A 12,694-nucleotide genomic window follows, 5' to 3' on the forward strand; every position below is an offset into this window, starting at 1 on the left:
ATGTCCTGCCCACGCGCCCAGCTCGTCCACAGCGCGCTCAGCTCGTCGCGCCCTCGCACAGCTGCCTCGTTTTCGACCCGCGCGGCTAGTTCTCCAGGTCGTCGGCTTGTCGGCGGCGCGCTCGGCTCGTCCTCCAGACCGCCGCCTCGTTCATTTTCGTGCCGCGTCGGGAGCCCACGACCCCGCTGCGACACCACGCGCCGGCGTGCCTGCTCAAGGACCGCTGCGGGTCGCTGCTCACCGCGCCGGCTGCTGTGGTAAAAACGATGGCGGCAACGGCCTCTAATGCTCGATGTACGACATGCCACGCGGCGCCTCGACCCGTCCGATGCGACGAAGCGTGTGCCCGGTGGCCACTCCGTACAAGTAAGATGAAGCAACAAAGGTTAAACTTCATGTTTAAGTATACTAGTAATTGGCAATGTGTATGGAGCTACGAAGCATGTCTCGTGTACGCAGAGAGCGCGCTTGTTTGAGCCATGCGAAGCAGCTCCGCGGTTGCGGCGACTGCGATCTGTCGTTGGCATTCGGCACCCGCAATGCATCTTTCTACGCAGTCCAGCGGCCTATTCGCGGAGAGCACTATGTGATACCCGAGTAGGGCCTCCGTTGCAACCGTAAGCTGCCTCAGCAGCAGCGGCACAGCGCGATCTCGCGCCCTGGAGCGCCCCGACGCAATAGAATGCGAGACCCGACCCTTTAGCAATCGATCGGCGGGGTCTGTATTTCTTTTTAGAGGTTATAAAGTTTCAATCAAGCAAGCAGCTTTTGGCCTACTCGCCCATTCCAAGTGCGCATCCCCGTTGTGGGTGGCAAGGAAGAACGTCGCGACCAACATGGCAGCGGCAAACGACACGCAGTACGCGGCCTTGCCGATCGCCTTGGCGCGTTGCGGCTCGTAGGCACCGAGCGCGTTGCCAACTCGGATCGTCGTGGCGACCGAGATGCCGAGGAAGAGACTGTACGCCATGGCCGAGAGGTTGATCAAGACCTAATACCACCGTCGCTTATCAAGATTGTGTTGACAGCCGCATATTTACCGAGTGCACACTGATGGAGAGGACGGGATTGGGCATCCAGCCGGCCATGAGCGCCAGCATCTCGAACGCCCACCACTCCATGAGCATCATGAGCATGCCTACGTGTCACCGTTCGTGATGAGTATGTTTCGAGTTTCAAAAAGGGGGTCGTACCCGGCACACCAAACGTGACAAACTCGTACACGTGGGCAAAGGCTTCACCCCACTGCGACGACATGGTGTGCTCGTCCGGCCACCACGTCGTGTACACCGGGTTCCAGAGCAAGTACGGCAGCACCATGAGCGGCATGCAAAAGTTGCTCACCAAGCGCGCATACGCCGCGCCAATAAACCCTACGTCGTCTCATGAGATGTGCCAAGCAAGCAATAAGAACTGTACCGAGGCTCGTGTGGTAGCAGAGGTAGTACCCGACGCCGATGTAGATAAAGTTGCTCGCGACCGCGATGTAAGCCATGGGCGCGACAATGTGCTGGGCCTGCAGCACCTTCTTGAGGAGCTCGTACAAGAAGAGGCTCGGGAGGCAAAACACAGTCACGCGCGAAAACTCGCCAGCCAGCGACGCCACCATCGCGTCTTGGCCGAGGAGGTTGAGGAAGTACGTCGTGTTGTAGTTCATGAGCACCATCGGAATGTACGCGAGCCTACAGTGCACGAGGTTCAACAAGCCGTGTGGACGGACAGGCACTGTACGAGAGGACAATCATGCCACTTTGAAGGTACACGCCGAGCATGTAGATCTTGCCAGCACCGACCGACTGCGAGCAGAGCGTGTCCATGGCCGACGCGAGGCCAAAGCCGATCGACAAGCCAGAGACGTTGAGAAAGACCGTCGAGAGCGCTGCCGCATCCACAAACTCCTTCGTGTACGCCGAGTTGAGGTGGCCAACAAGCGCGACCGAGAGGAAGCCGGGCAGGAACTCCATTGCAAAGGTCGCGACCTACATGGATGCTTATGAGCGCCAAGATGATGCATGTCGCCTACCAACGGATACGCGAGCTGCACGAGCGAGACGATCTCGGCGCGCGTGCTCGTCGGCGTCTCGATGGCCTTCTCGAGGTCGGCGGGCGGCGGGGCGTACGCAGGCGACGCGTCCGTCGGGAGCAAGCTCTGGGCTTCGTCGCTCATGGTGCAATTGGAGAGTGACAAATATGAGCTCGGGTCCTTTCCAATCTGTTGTTCGTGCGCTTCGAATTTAAATAATAATTTATTGTGTGGAAACGGTTGTTTGTAGGAAGAATTGAATATTTGCATTATAATCCCATGCATGCCTGGGACAGTGGTTTAAAAATTGGACCAATCAGTGGGCAGCAATTTGGGTATCGCAAGCCGCCAGATCCAAGCGAGTTCCATTGGCGCCAGTCCATCGCGGGCATGGGTGACGATGAGTGCTCGAATGATGATCGCTTCGGACATCTTCGCTGTGAGGTCTCGCCACGCAGAGATCAGCGACGAAGCATTCGATTGGAATTGGTGGCTGGCAACACACCGAGCGGATACTATGACGTGGCGCGGGCAACGAGCCGTAATCACAAGCGCGCGTTCGACTGAGAAGGTGTACAACAAGTACTCATGCATGGATATTGTCCTTCATGTTGGTGTTGAAACTATCTCATGCTGGGGTCGTTCGAGCAATCTATTGGGGTCCTAACGCTCCTTGTTCGTCGGCGTTGACACTGACGGTCGGACGAGCCCGTGCTGCCGCCGTCGACGTGCTCGCTGTTCCGAGCGGGTCGTCCACGTACAGTGTGCTTCTCCCGCCCACTTGGTACATCGAGTCGCGCAAGATCGCAATACACGACGACTGCAAGAGAGTATACCGTGCGGCTCGCACTGCGTGTCCTGTGTTCACATAGCAGGCTACGTTAACGTTATGTGCTAACCTGGTGGTTCGCGACACCTTTATGACATTAAACATTGTGATACGTTGCGTTTGTAGCAATTTTCCATTTGGTGTTTCGCTCGAAAGGCAAAGGGGAGAAACGGCATGCTCACTTCTCGGATGCCTCGCCAGCCATGCGATCAAATGTACGCCGAGCAACCACGCGCCAGTCTGTGCCCCACAAGATCCATGAAAATATGCAGTAGGCCGCAAGCGGGCCAAACGTTATACCAGCCCAGAGACCCAAGACGTTGCCCCCGAAGTAGAAGCCAAAGAGAGCCGCCATGGGGATCCCCACGCCGTAGTACGCAGCCGCGTTCACGTACGCACCTAGACGTGGATGAGATCACGGTACACAAATGCAGGAAAGAACGCACCAATGGATTGACGACCCATGCCTCGCAGAATGCCTTGGACAACGCAGTTCATGCCGTCGACGAACTCAAAGAGCGCTAGAAAGTACAACGCGCGCTGCGTCTTTCTACACGTATATGCCGCGCCGTGAGGACAAGTTGTCCACATTGGACACTACGTGATGGAGTCGTGGTCCTTGATAAAAAGAGCGGGGAGCACGTTGTGTGTCAGGACGAACAAACCCGCAACAAAGATCGCGGCGACGAACGCAATGCGTTGGGCCAAACTGCTAATGGCGCGCGCACGCATGGGCTCGTTGGCGCCAAGAGCAAGGCCGATGCGAATGGTCGTCGCCTCCGAGATGCCAAAGTAGACGCTGTAAACCAGCACAGTAATCGTCACGAGAACCTATGACAGCATGCGATGGCCATCACGGTACAGGCGCCAAAATGTTTAGAGGTACCGAGTGGACGCTGAGCGAGAGCACAGGGGACGGCAGCCATCCCGCCATGAAGGCAAGGATCTCAAATGCCCACCAATCCATGAGAATCATGAGCATGCCTAAAACAAAGAATGTCACGGAAAAACAAATGCGGAGATTACCTGGAACACCAAGTGCAATGAATTCGGGAACGTGGGCGACTGCGTCACGCCACTGACTTGCCGCCGACGTGTCTGTGGGCCACCACGATTTGTACACGGGGTGCCACGCCAAGTAGAGGAGTGCGAAGAGCGGCATTGCAGCATTGCACGCAATGCGAGCATAAGCGGCGCCGAGGAATCCTAACGCAGCAAACACCGTCAATGATGCGAATATTGACGCTACGTACATACCAATGTCGGTGACGTAGCAAAGGTAATAGCCGACAGCGATAAAGATGGCGTTGCTGAGGACCGCAATGTAAACCATGGGCGACACGATTTCCTGAGCCTGAAGCACCTTCTTGAGAAGCTCGTAGACAAAGATGAGTGGCAGCGAGAAGATGGTGATGCAGGAAAAGTCGCCCGCGAGCGTCGCAACCATCGGGTCTTGCCCCAAGGCTTCGAGAAAGTACGTCGTGTGCCAATTCAGCACCAGCATCGGCACATACGCCAGCCTACAGAGACGTCAGTTGGAGCCATCGTTGTATCCACTTCGTACGAGAGAACAACGAAGCCGCTCTGGAGGTACATGCCGAGAAGATGCTCCTTGCCGGCACCGACGCACTGCGAGCAGAGCGTGTCCATGGCTGTTGTGAGACCGACGCCGATCGAGAGGCCGCAGACGTTGAAGAAGACAGTCGACATGGTGGCTGCGTCCACAAACTCCTTGGTGTGCGGTGAGTTGATGTGTCCCACGAGCACGACGGAGAGGAAACCCGGCAAGATCTCGAGCAAAAAGGTCACAAACTATTGGATCCCAGGTCTACGGATGATGCCGACGTGTGGTGTTGGTTGTACCATGGGGCCTGCCAAGTGGAGGAGAGCGAAAATCTCAGCACGTGGATTGATCGGTGTCTCGAGGGTCATAGCTGCCTCGACGTCGCTGTCGCTGTCGGTCGGCGTGCAGGACGTTGGCAAGCCTGTCGCCTAATAGGTGTTGGCATCATGAACGAGGAGGGCCGATACGATGCATTGATTGTCTACCAACGGGTGGGTGAGCTGGTTGAAGTCGGCGGGTGGTGTGGCGTAGGCATGTGACGCGCCAGTCGAGAGCAAGCTCCTGGCTTCATCCGCCATGGTCAAGTTCCTTGAGTATAGTCTGCCCAGCATTATGAGATCTCTTTTTCTGGACAACAGCTTACTACGGGCCAAGCTTCTTTCTCTCGAGCAAGATGAACGACGGAGCACTTTTCAATTTTGTGTCCATGCCATAGAACAACACAGTCATGGACCCAGGACCAGATGTTCTACATCTTCAAAGAACTATTATAATAGTTCCGTAGATTTTATTCTGGTGGTGGGGGACGCGGACGTTTCGCACAAATACAACCAGAACCGAGGGCTGGGGGTGCTACTCATCACGCATTTGGCGCACAACTATACATCTAGAAATTCGATCCCTCACTGACGGCACACAACCACACCTCCATCTTATGCCATCGCGCTGCGTCATTTCGGAACAAAGATACTAGTAGCGGTGACCAATCAGAAGTACGTTTTGCGGTCCCTTCTATCGTCTCGTGTTCGCTGAACAAACGTCATGCAAGTCTGAAGCGCGGGCACATCATGTGGTAATCCTCAAGGACACCACTCATAGCCAACGGAACTTTCCGAGCACATGCGCCGTGGCGTTTGTAAGACCCACGGTGAGCATCCAAAGCACGTCGCTGTGACTGCGAATGGGCCAGGAGACTTGGAGATCTGCTCGAAGCAAATATGGTATTGAATCATGCTCTCATTGATTCATTTGGACGACAATGCACGCCGAAACCAAGACACTCTTGCCTCCAGACCACCTCGAAGCAGCCACGACGAGCGATGTCTTTCTTCTGGGGCCCCACTCGCTGCGGTCGGAGGTTGCATCGCTTATAAAGCTCGCATACCCGATGGTAGTCTTTCTATCCACTACAAATGACTGACAAGTCGTGAAGGTTGCCACGTATCTGATGGAGTTCCTTCCGGGCTTCCTCTCGGTCGTGCTCGTGGGCCACCTCGAATCGCCCGTCACAAAAGAGTATGTGGACGCAGCCGCGCTCTCTACCGTGTTCTTGAACCTTTCAGGCCTCTCGATTGGCTTTGGTCTTGCCTCAGCGCTGGACACATTTTGCTCTCAAGCTGTTGGCGCTGGAAAGACGAACCTTCTCGGTGGCTACCTCCAGTGCGGCCTCCTCGTCCTTGCGTACGTCCCCCTTGTCATCGTTTGGTTACGCTGCAACTTGTGTAAAATAGGGTGACCTACGTTCCAATGTTCTTTCTCAACTATAACGCGGGGCTCGTTTTGGTTTGGCTTGGTCAAGACCCGGTCGTGGCGTCACTGGCTGGCGAGTTTTCGCGCGTAACCGTGTTTTGTCTCCCGCTTTGCTTTACGTACGAGCTCCTCAAGAAGGTACTGCAGGCCCAGCACATTGTTGCACCCATGGTGTACATTGCAATCACAAGCAACCTCCTCTACGCTGGCGTCGGCTACTACTTCTGCTACTTCACCGACGCAGGTTTGACTCGTCATCACGGAGTGTGCGTTATGTCAAGGCGTCTGTAGGATTTCTCGGCATTGCTTATGCACGCTTGGTCTGCAATACGTCGTTGCCGCTTCTTGCGATCCTTTACATCAAGTACACGCGAGTGCATGGGCAGTGGTGGCCGCAAGGGTCCTCGTGGACCTCGCAGTGGCACGACGCCATACGCCTCGTTGGTGAATTCCTCCGGTTTGGCGTTCCCGGTGTGGACACCAACCCATTTTGAAGCGTATCTTATGATTCGTATACGTCGTAGCCATGGCCATGATGCTCCTCGAATGGTGGGCGCTCGAGATTCTCACGCTCATGGCAGGCTGGATGCCGTCGCCCGTGCTAGCCATCAGCGTGCACTCGGTCGTCGCCAAGAACCACATGTTGTCACATCTGTCTGATAATGGGTATCTAGGTCTTGGTGACGCTGTCATCCATTGCTTTCAGTATCTTTCTCGGACTCTCGATTGCGACGACGATCCGATTGGGCAACGCGATCGGAGCGTACGAGCCGATGCGCGCCAAGTTGATTGTGTCGGCGTCGTACGTCGTTGTCGCGGCTACCGCGACCGTCCTTGGTGCTTTTGTTCTCGCCTTCCGACTCGTTTTGCCGGCGTGGTTCATCAACGACGCGTCTTCCATCCGGTTTGTGATCTCGTCTCTGCTCTTTTGCAAGTACATTCATGCTGGTGCCCTTAGGACGACGCAAGGTGCTCTGTACATCCTGGTTGTGTACCAATTCGTGGATGCGATGAAGATGGCCGCGCAAGGGCTCTTGCGCGGCATGGGACGTCAGGCCATCGGAGCGCACGTAAATGCTGTCGCGTACTGCGCGATTGGACTACCGCTAGCTGCTCTTTTCGGGTTTCTCGTCGACTTGGACGTACCGGGGCTTTGGATGGGCATGACGATCGGTGTCTCGTCAGCGTTCGTCTTCTTTACAGTGAACCTTGCGCGAACCAACTGGCGCCGCGTGGCTGACGACGCTGCGAGTCGCATGGACAAGTAAATCGTTGCCTTTCCGGTTGAGCTTGCTAACCCTAACCGTTCTACATCAACACAATCATGGAGTTTTCGTGACTGCTATTTGGTGCTTGTGTACGAGAATCCACAGCCACGCAAGGTCAAATACTACTAGTTTTGGTTAGAGCCAGCGCGCTTGTGGCGTCCTATCACCGCTGTCTCGCGCACTATTGACTTTAGTCTGTTGCATTGACCGCTGGTGCCGAGCCCCGACGCCGACCACACGCTTGTTGTTCCGCGTACTCGGCTGCACCCACGTCTCGGGATTTTGACATTGTCCGTCGGTCGATGATTCGACTCGAGTATTCCTTTGAGAGCGAGGCGATGTGCCCGTGACAGTTTTTCTTGGGCACACAAAGCCATGGGCTGCATCCCATTTGGCGCCAGACACCCGCTCAATGTCGGCGACCGCGTGCTTGGGGTCGACTACCAGCGCGGCTGTCCGGTGGACATCGCGCTGGAGTGGTGACCGCTTTCCGTCCACAGCTGCGCAGCGTGGTGGTGACGGCGACGTGTCTTTGGGTGGCGACACGGATCCGTGGCGTGGGTTCGGGTCAGTGCGCACCCGAGGCTTCTATAGGACCATTGTGATCGCTAGGCGCAAGAAAAACATACCGCTGTTGATGTGGCGTCGTGCTTCTCGGACCACGCAGTGGACTTGCGGAACGAGCCTTTCTGGATGTTTGCACCCGACGGATTCGTATTCGCACTCTACTCATACCACATTAGCGCCTAGGAAATGCGAATGGAGAAACGTCGCCGCAGCGAGTGTACCATGAGCATAGTGGGCGTGACTGACGTTGCAGCTTTGCGCAGAAGTGGGCTGCCTTGTGACGTGGCACCTCGTGCCTTCGACTGTCGCGCGCGCGAGCGATGGTGAGCAGACTTTGGCCGCTTGTCCGAGACCGTGAACGTGATGCTGGCGAGACCTTCGGACGACATGGAGAGCACGGTCGGCTTGGGCGGGGCGCTGCGTCGGCTCGACATAGACTCCAGATGATGAGTTCTAAATATGGAAATCGATGAGGTACTGTACAGGAATGATACTAGCTATCCAGACGGTCGATTGTCTGCAGAGCAACATAGAAAGGTGGTTGAGAATATTGTCTTGAACGTCATCGCACGCACCACGTGACGAGCTCGACAACGTCTCCGTAATCGAAGGCGGTCACGTCTCGCCCAGCAGCCCCGGCTTCCTTGACCGAGCACGCGTTCGATCGACTCGTGCCCACACAGCGCACACTTCCAATGGCGCAACGTCACCAATGGCCAAAGTGGCGTCGTCCGTCCCCAACAAGTAATCGAATGTGAAGTGACGTATTAGTAGAATTGAACGAAGTGCTGTTCAAGCTCTGCAAGCGATTGGTCGTCAAGGACACCAAGTAAACAGAGTCAATGTGGCGAGGGATGCTACGTATCACGCCACTCTAGCGTGCATGGGACGGACTTCAATGGAAATGTTTCTTACCGTCACATATACTCGTAGAAACTTCCGTGGTGGTCATGGATTGTGATCAGCGGTTGGAAGTGGGCCGAGTGCGATTCATCATGGAGGGAGAAGTAAGCATGATCGCCATGAGGACCAAGGACGCCGGTGGTACTACGCACAACGGCACACTTTAATGACTAATTACATTACTGGGTCAAACCAAGGGTCACATTGTCATACCTTATTACTATTAGTATCAAGTTAAGTAGTAAGATGGTATTGACTGTGAATCCGCCCAACTTCTCGCTCGTGCTTGGAATGCTGGAGAGATGGGTTGTATCCCACTGGTTGTATCCGGGCGACTCAACTACCGGTACTAACCGGTTTGTCCGGTTACGGTCACCATTGCGGTGCAACAATTGGACTGGACGACGATGGCAAGTGACATGAGCAACGATCCTCTGCCGACGCTCCAAGATGACGCATCGGCGCCGGACGCCGTGAGCAGCACGTCCGGCAAGCGCGCACTTCGCCGCCAAAAGCGGCAAGAGATCTGGGTCTCTGTTAAAGAGCGCAAGAAGCAGAAGAAGGAAGAGGCGCGGGCCGCGCGGCCAAAGGTTCCAGAGCCGGCCCTCGACATGAGCGAGGCCGCCGTTCTAATGCGGAAGGAGCGCGCAATTGCGAAGCGCGAGTCCTTCCTCATGGCTGCGTCCGAAGGCCCCACGATCGTCATTGACTGCGGCTTTGAAGAGGCCATGAGCTCCAAGGAAAAGAAGTCGCTGACCCAGCAGATCATGTACGGACGGAATCCGCAGAAGGGCTCTCATTCAATCCGGCTAGGTTCTCCTATGGCATCAACAAGCGCAGCGAGACGCCAGCAAAGTATTCCTCCTCGGTTGTGGCACGAGCAGGCGCCTAACGTGGCGTAGCGTGCACGTGACGTCGGTGCGTGGTGAGGCCGAAGCCAATTTGACCAAGATCGGCGGCTTCAACGACTGGCTCGCCGTACGGCCGACGCACTGTCTGTTATCCACAATGTCTGACCTCTGATATAGTTTAGCACGACGCCAAAGTGCTATATGGACGTCTTCCGGAAGGAGTCGCTCGTCTACTTGACGGCCGACTCGCCCAACGTAATTGACGAGCTTCAATCGGACAAGGTACTGCGAAGAGTTTGCTAAGATCTGGCTGATTTGGATGATTTATAGGTGTACATCATTGGTGGCATCGTCGACCGCAACCGTCTCAAGGGCGTGACCTACGAGAAGGCGGTTGCGCAGGGGATTGCGACGGCCAAGCTGCCGCTCGACAAGGTCCTCGAGATGGGTCAGGCCACGCGCGTGTTGACTGTCAACCATGGTACCCATTTGATCTCCACACCGCCGTCTGAGTGTTGTCGTTGTAGTGTTCCAGATTCTCGTCAACTACCGGACCGCGCAGGACTGGACCCAGGCGACGCTGAGTGCGCTGCCGGCGCGGAAAGGCGCACAAGTCAAGAGCGGCGAGTAGAGACACGTCATGCAACGTAGAAATTTTAAATGCCACCGGCTCGGTTAGCGCAAGCACTGCAGCGCCTGCTCGAGGCGCTGAATCGCGAGCTCAACGTCCTTGATCTACACACGGCGCATCGGTAAGATTCGCAGTGACTTAGCGACTTACCTTGAGCGCCGCCGTCGCAAACTTGGAACACTCCATCGCATCGTTGATATCATTCTGGGACCACCCACCCGTACGGCGTGGCCCACTGGGACGCACGACCGGCGCCGTTGGAGCCTCCGGGAGGGTCATCACGGGCGCATTGTACACTGGGGGAGGCGTGTACACCGGCGGCGGTGGAGAGCTCTGGCGCGGCGGAGCTACACCATAGGATGATAAATATGTGCTCGAGCAGAAATGGCATACCTGGCGGGGGCTGGTAGGCAGGAGCCGCAGCAGGCATCGGAGGTGCGTGTACTTCGGGTGCGTAAGAGTACGACGCCATGTTGGGGAAGTCCGGGACAGACGGCGCAGCCGGCGACGGTGGAGCCATACTCATGCTCGGAGGCGGGGCCATCGCCATGCTCGGGGGTACCTTGGGGACGTACGATGTCGGAGCAAACGGGGCTGGCGCCTCGCTCTCTGCGTTGTCGGCCATCTGCGCGGGACGATGCAAATCAACGAAGAAGCCTCGGCTACTTTTGTTGTACCTGTTCGCTGGGAGCCCCAGGCGTCGGCGCTCGGCCTTCCTTGATGGCCTTGAGAATATCCGCCGCCTTGTACTTGCTGTACTTTGTCTTCTCGATGATGTCTTCGCTGGGCATGCCGAACTGCTTGAGGATGTCGAAGAAGCTACCCGCTGCGTAGAACGTCCGCGCCGTGTTCCTAGTTTCCACGGATTAGCCCATGCCTCGACGCGTGGTCGTACTTGTTGGCGCTGCCGGCGCGGTCTTCTTCGTCCGCGCGCATGAAGATGTCAAAGGCAAAGTTCTCGCAGATGATGCGTCCTTCCTCCTGCGAGTGCGCGGGCAGCGCCGCCTTCTCCGACTCGAGGCTCTCCATGAGCGAGAGCAGGTAGGTCGTCGCCTCGTCCGACGCGTCGTTCTCGCGCAGCTTGATGCCGAGCTCCATGGCGTACTGCCGGCAGTAGTATGCGACCATCTTGCTCTCGGGCCGCGTCCGGTCGCGGTCGAGCTCCTCGGCGCGCCGGATGAAGGGCGTGATGGCCTTGAACGTCGCGGGGATCTTGCTCGCCATGACCAGAATTACTGTGACGAAGAACGCCCAGCCAGGCCGCTCAGAGTGTAGGTGTCCTTCGGACGTTCACTCTCGTGGACAGGATGCCACCTATTTGTGGCATTTTGTGCCAAATATACCAAATATGCTGCGTGTATATGCCACATTTAGGACTCTGTGACATGCGAGCCCCATTTTCACAACTTTGGATCGACAAAGGAATTTGGTCCGAGTCCTGAACATATTACTCATACTACAGTATTAGTTGGAGACAGAGCGTCTACAGCTGGAGCATTTCCAGACTTACCTCGTAGCGAGTGATGCGAGACGGCAAGGAGCTGCACGCGATGACTAGTACTAGGACGACGCGTCGGCCATGCGATCGAATGTATTCCTCGCGGCTGCGCGCCAGTCCGTGCCCCGCAAAATCCATGAAAAGATGCAGCACGCCGTGAAGAGGCCGATGGCGATACCAGTCCAGAGACCAAAGACGTTGCCCTCGAAGTAGAAGCCAAAGAGAGCCGCCATGGGGATCCCCACGCCGTAGTACGCAGCCGCGTTCACGTACGCACCTAGACGTGGATGAGATCACGGTACACAAATGCAGGAAAGAACACACCAATGGATTGACGACCCATGCCTCGCAGAATGCCTTGGACAACGCAGTTTGTGCCGTCGACAAATTCAAAGAGCGCGAGCAGATACAAGGCGCGCTGCGTTTCTCTACACGGCATGACATTAGGACAAGTTGTCCACATTGAGAAGAGAGTAGTACGCAATCGCGTCGGGGTCGTTGATGAAGAGAGCGGGAAGCACGTTGTGTGTCAGGACGAACAAACCCGCAACAAAGATCGCGGCGACGAACGCGATGCGTTGGGCCAAATTGCTAATGGCGTGCGCACGCATGGGCTCGTTGGCGCCAAGAGCAAGGCCGATACGCACAGTCGTCGCCTCCGAGATGCCAAAGTAGACGCTGTAGACGAGCGACGTAATGTTCACCAGAACCTATTGGCCTGTCACGGGATAACAATAAAGAGATGAAAAATACCGAGTGGACGCTGAGCGAGAGCACAGGGGACGGCAGCCATCCCGCCATGAAGGCGAGG

The 12,694-nt window shown here is 56.2% G+C and overlaps 7 protein-coding genes across 7 annotated transcripts; 2 read left to right on the forward strand and 5 right to left on the reverse strand.

Annotated features, from left to right (window-relative positions):
- Nucleotides 1–682: 682 nt before the first annotated feature.
- SPRG_16199 (hypothetical protein) lies at nucleotides 683–2,167 on the reverse strand (the record flags this gene model as incomplete). The annotated part of the gene is made up of 6 exons (XM_012355470.1): nucleotides 683–991; nucleotides 1,041–1,138; nucleotides 1,194–1,373; nucleotides 1,420–1,682; nucleotides 1,732–1,979; nucleotides 2,024–2,167. 6 exons carry the CDS (start codon nucleotides 2,165–2,167, stop codon nucleotides 740–742), a joined length of 1,185 nt encoding a protein of 394 aa, XP_012210860.1. The 3' UTR covers nucleotides 683–739.
- Nucleotides 2,168–3,030: 863 nt separating this feature from the next.
- SPRG_16200 (hypothetical protein) lies at nucleotides 3,031–4,994 on the reverse strand (the record flags this gene model as incomplete). The annotated part of the gene is made up of 10 exons (XM_012355471.1): nucleotides 3,031–3,092; nucleotides 3,153–3,251; nucleotides 3,299–3,402; nucleotides 3,454–3,683; nucleotides 3,739–3,836; nucleotides 3,879–4,058; nucleotides 4,110–4,372; nucleotides 4,417–4,664; nucleotides 4,716–4,844; nucleotides 4,902–4,994. 10 exons carry the CDS (start codon nucleotides 4,992–4,994, stop codon nucleotides 3,031–3,033), a joined length of 1,506 nt encoding a protein of 501 aa, XP_012210861.1.
- Nucleotides 4,995–5,674: 680 nt separating this feature from the next.
- SPRG_16201 (hypothetical protein) lies at nucleotides 5,675–7,433 on the forward strand (the record flags this gene model as incomplete). Its single annotated transcript, XM_012355472.1, has 7 exons — nucleotides 5,675–5,806; nucleotides 5,849–6,096; nucleotides 6,147–6,409; nucleotides 6,457–6,636; nucleotides 6,690–6,787; nucleotides 6,840–7,069; nucleotides 7,124–7,433. The coding sequence occupies 7 exons, from the start codon at nucleotides 5,675–5,677 to the stop codon at nucleotides 7,431–7,433; spliced, it is 1,461 nt and encodes a 486-aa protein (XP_012210862.1).
- A 135-nt stretch (nucleotides 7,434–7,568) lies between these two features.
- Nucleotides 7,569–8,434, reverse strand: SPRG_16202 (hypothetical protein; the record flags this gene model as incomplete). The annotated part of the gene is made up of 6 exons (XM_012355473.1): nucleotides 7,569–7,593; nucleotides 7,642–7,694; nucleotides 7,839–8,021; nucleotides 8,063–8,158; nucleotides 8,222–8,241; nucleotides 8,290–8,434. The coding sequence occupies 6 exons, from the start codon at nucleotides 8,432–8,434 to the stop codon at nucleotides 7,569–7,571; spliced, it is 522 nt and encodes a 173-aa protein (XP_012210863.1).
- An 858-nt stretch (nucleotides 8,435–9,292) lies between these two features.
- On the forward strand, nucleotides 9,293–10,385 carry SPRG_16203 (hypothetical protein; the record flags this gene model as incomplete). Its single annotated transcript, XM_012355474.1, has 6 exons — nucleotides 9,293–9,672; nucleotides 9,717–9,758; nucleotides 9,806–9,881; nucleotides 9,932–10,036; nucleotides 10,085–10,235; nucleotides 10,282–10,385. The coding sequence occupies exons 1-6, from the start codon at nucleotides 9,311–9,313 to the stop codon at nucleotides 10,383–10,385; spliced, it is 840 nt and encodes a 279-aa protein (XP_012210864.1). The 5' UTR covers nucleotides 9,293–9,310.
- Nucleotides 10,386–10,429: 44 nt separating this feature from the next.
- SPRG_21705 (hypothetical protein) lies at nucleotides 10,430–11,648 on the reverse strand (the record flags this gene model as incomplete). The annotated part of the gene is made up of 5 exons (XM_012355475.1): nucleotides 11,281–11,648; nucleotides 11,063–11,237; nucleotides 10,779–11,010; nucleotides 10,536–10,732; nucleotides 10,430–10,489 (listed from the first exon to the last, which is right to left on the reverse strand). The coding sequence occupies exons 1-5, from the start codon at nucleotides 11,607–11,609 to the stop codon at nucleotides 10,430–10,432; spliced, it is 993 nt and encodes a 330-aa protein (XP_012210865.1). The 5' UTR covers nucleotides 11,610–11,648.
- A 173-nt stretch (nucleotides 11,649–11,821) lies between these two features.
- On the reverse strand, nucleotides 11,822–12,684 carry SPRG_16206 (hypothetical protein; the record flags this gene model as incomplete). The annotated part of the gene is made up of 4 exons (XM_012355476.1): nucleotides 11,822–12,160; nucleotides 12,208–12,311; nucleotides 12,364–12,593; nucleotides 12,637–12,684. The coding sequence occupies 4 exons, from the start codon at nucleotides 12,682–12,684 to the stop codon at nucleotides 11,946–11,948; spliced, it is 597 nt and encodes a 198-aa protein (XP_012210866.1). The 3' UTR covers nucleotides 11,822–11,945.
- Nucleotides 12,685–12,694: the final 10 nt, after the last annotated feature.

Source organism: Saprolegnia parasitica, assembly GCF_000151545.1.
Source record: "Saprolegnia parasitica CBS 223.65 unplaced genomic scaffold supercont2.249, whole genome shotgun sequence".
Taxonomy (NCBI): Eukaryota; Oomycota; class Saprolegniomycetes; order Saprolegniales; family Saprolegniaceae; genus Saprolegnia; species Saprolegnia parasitica.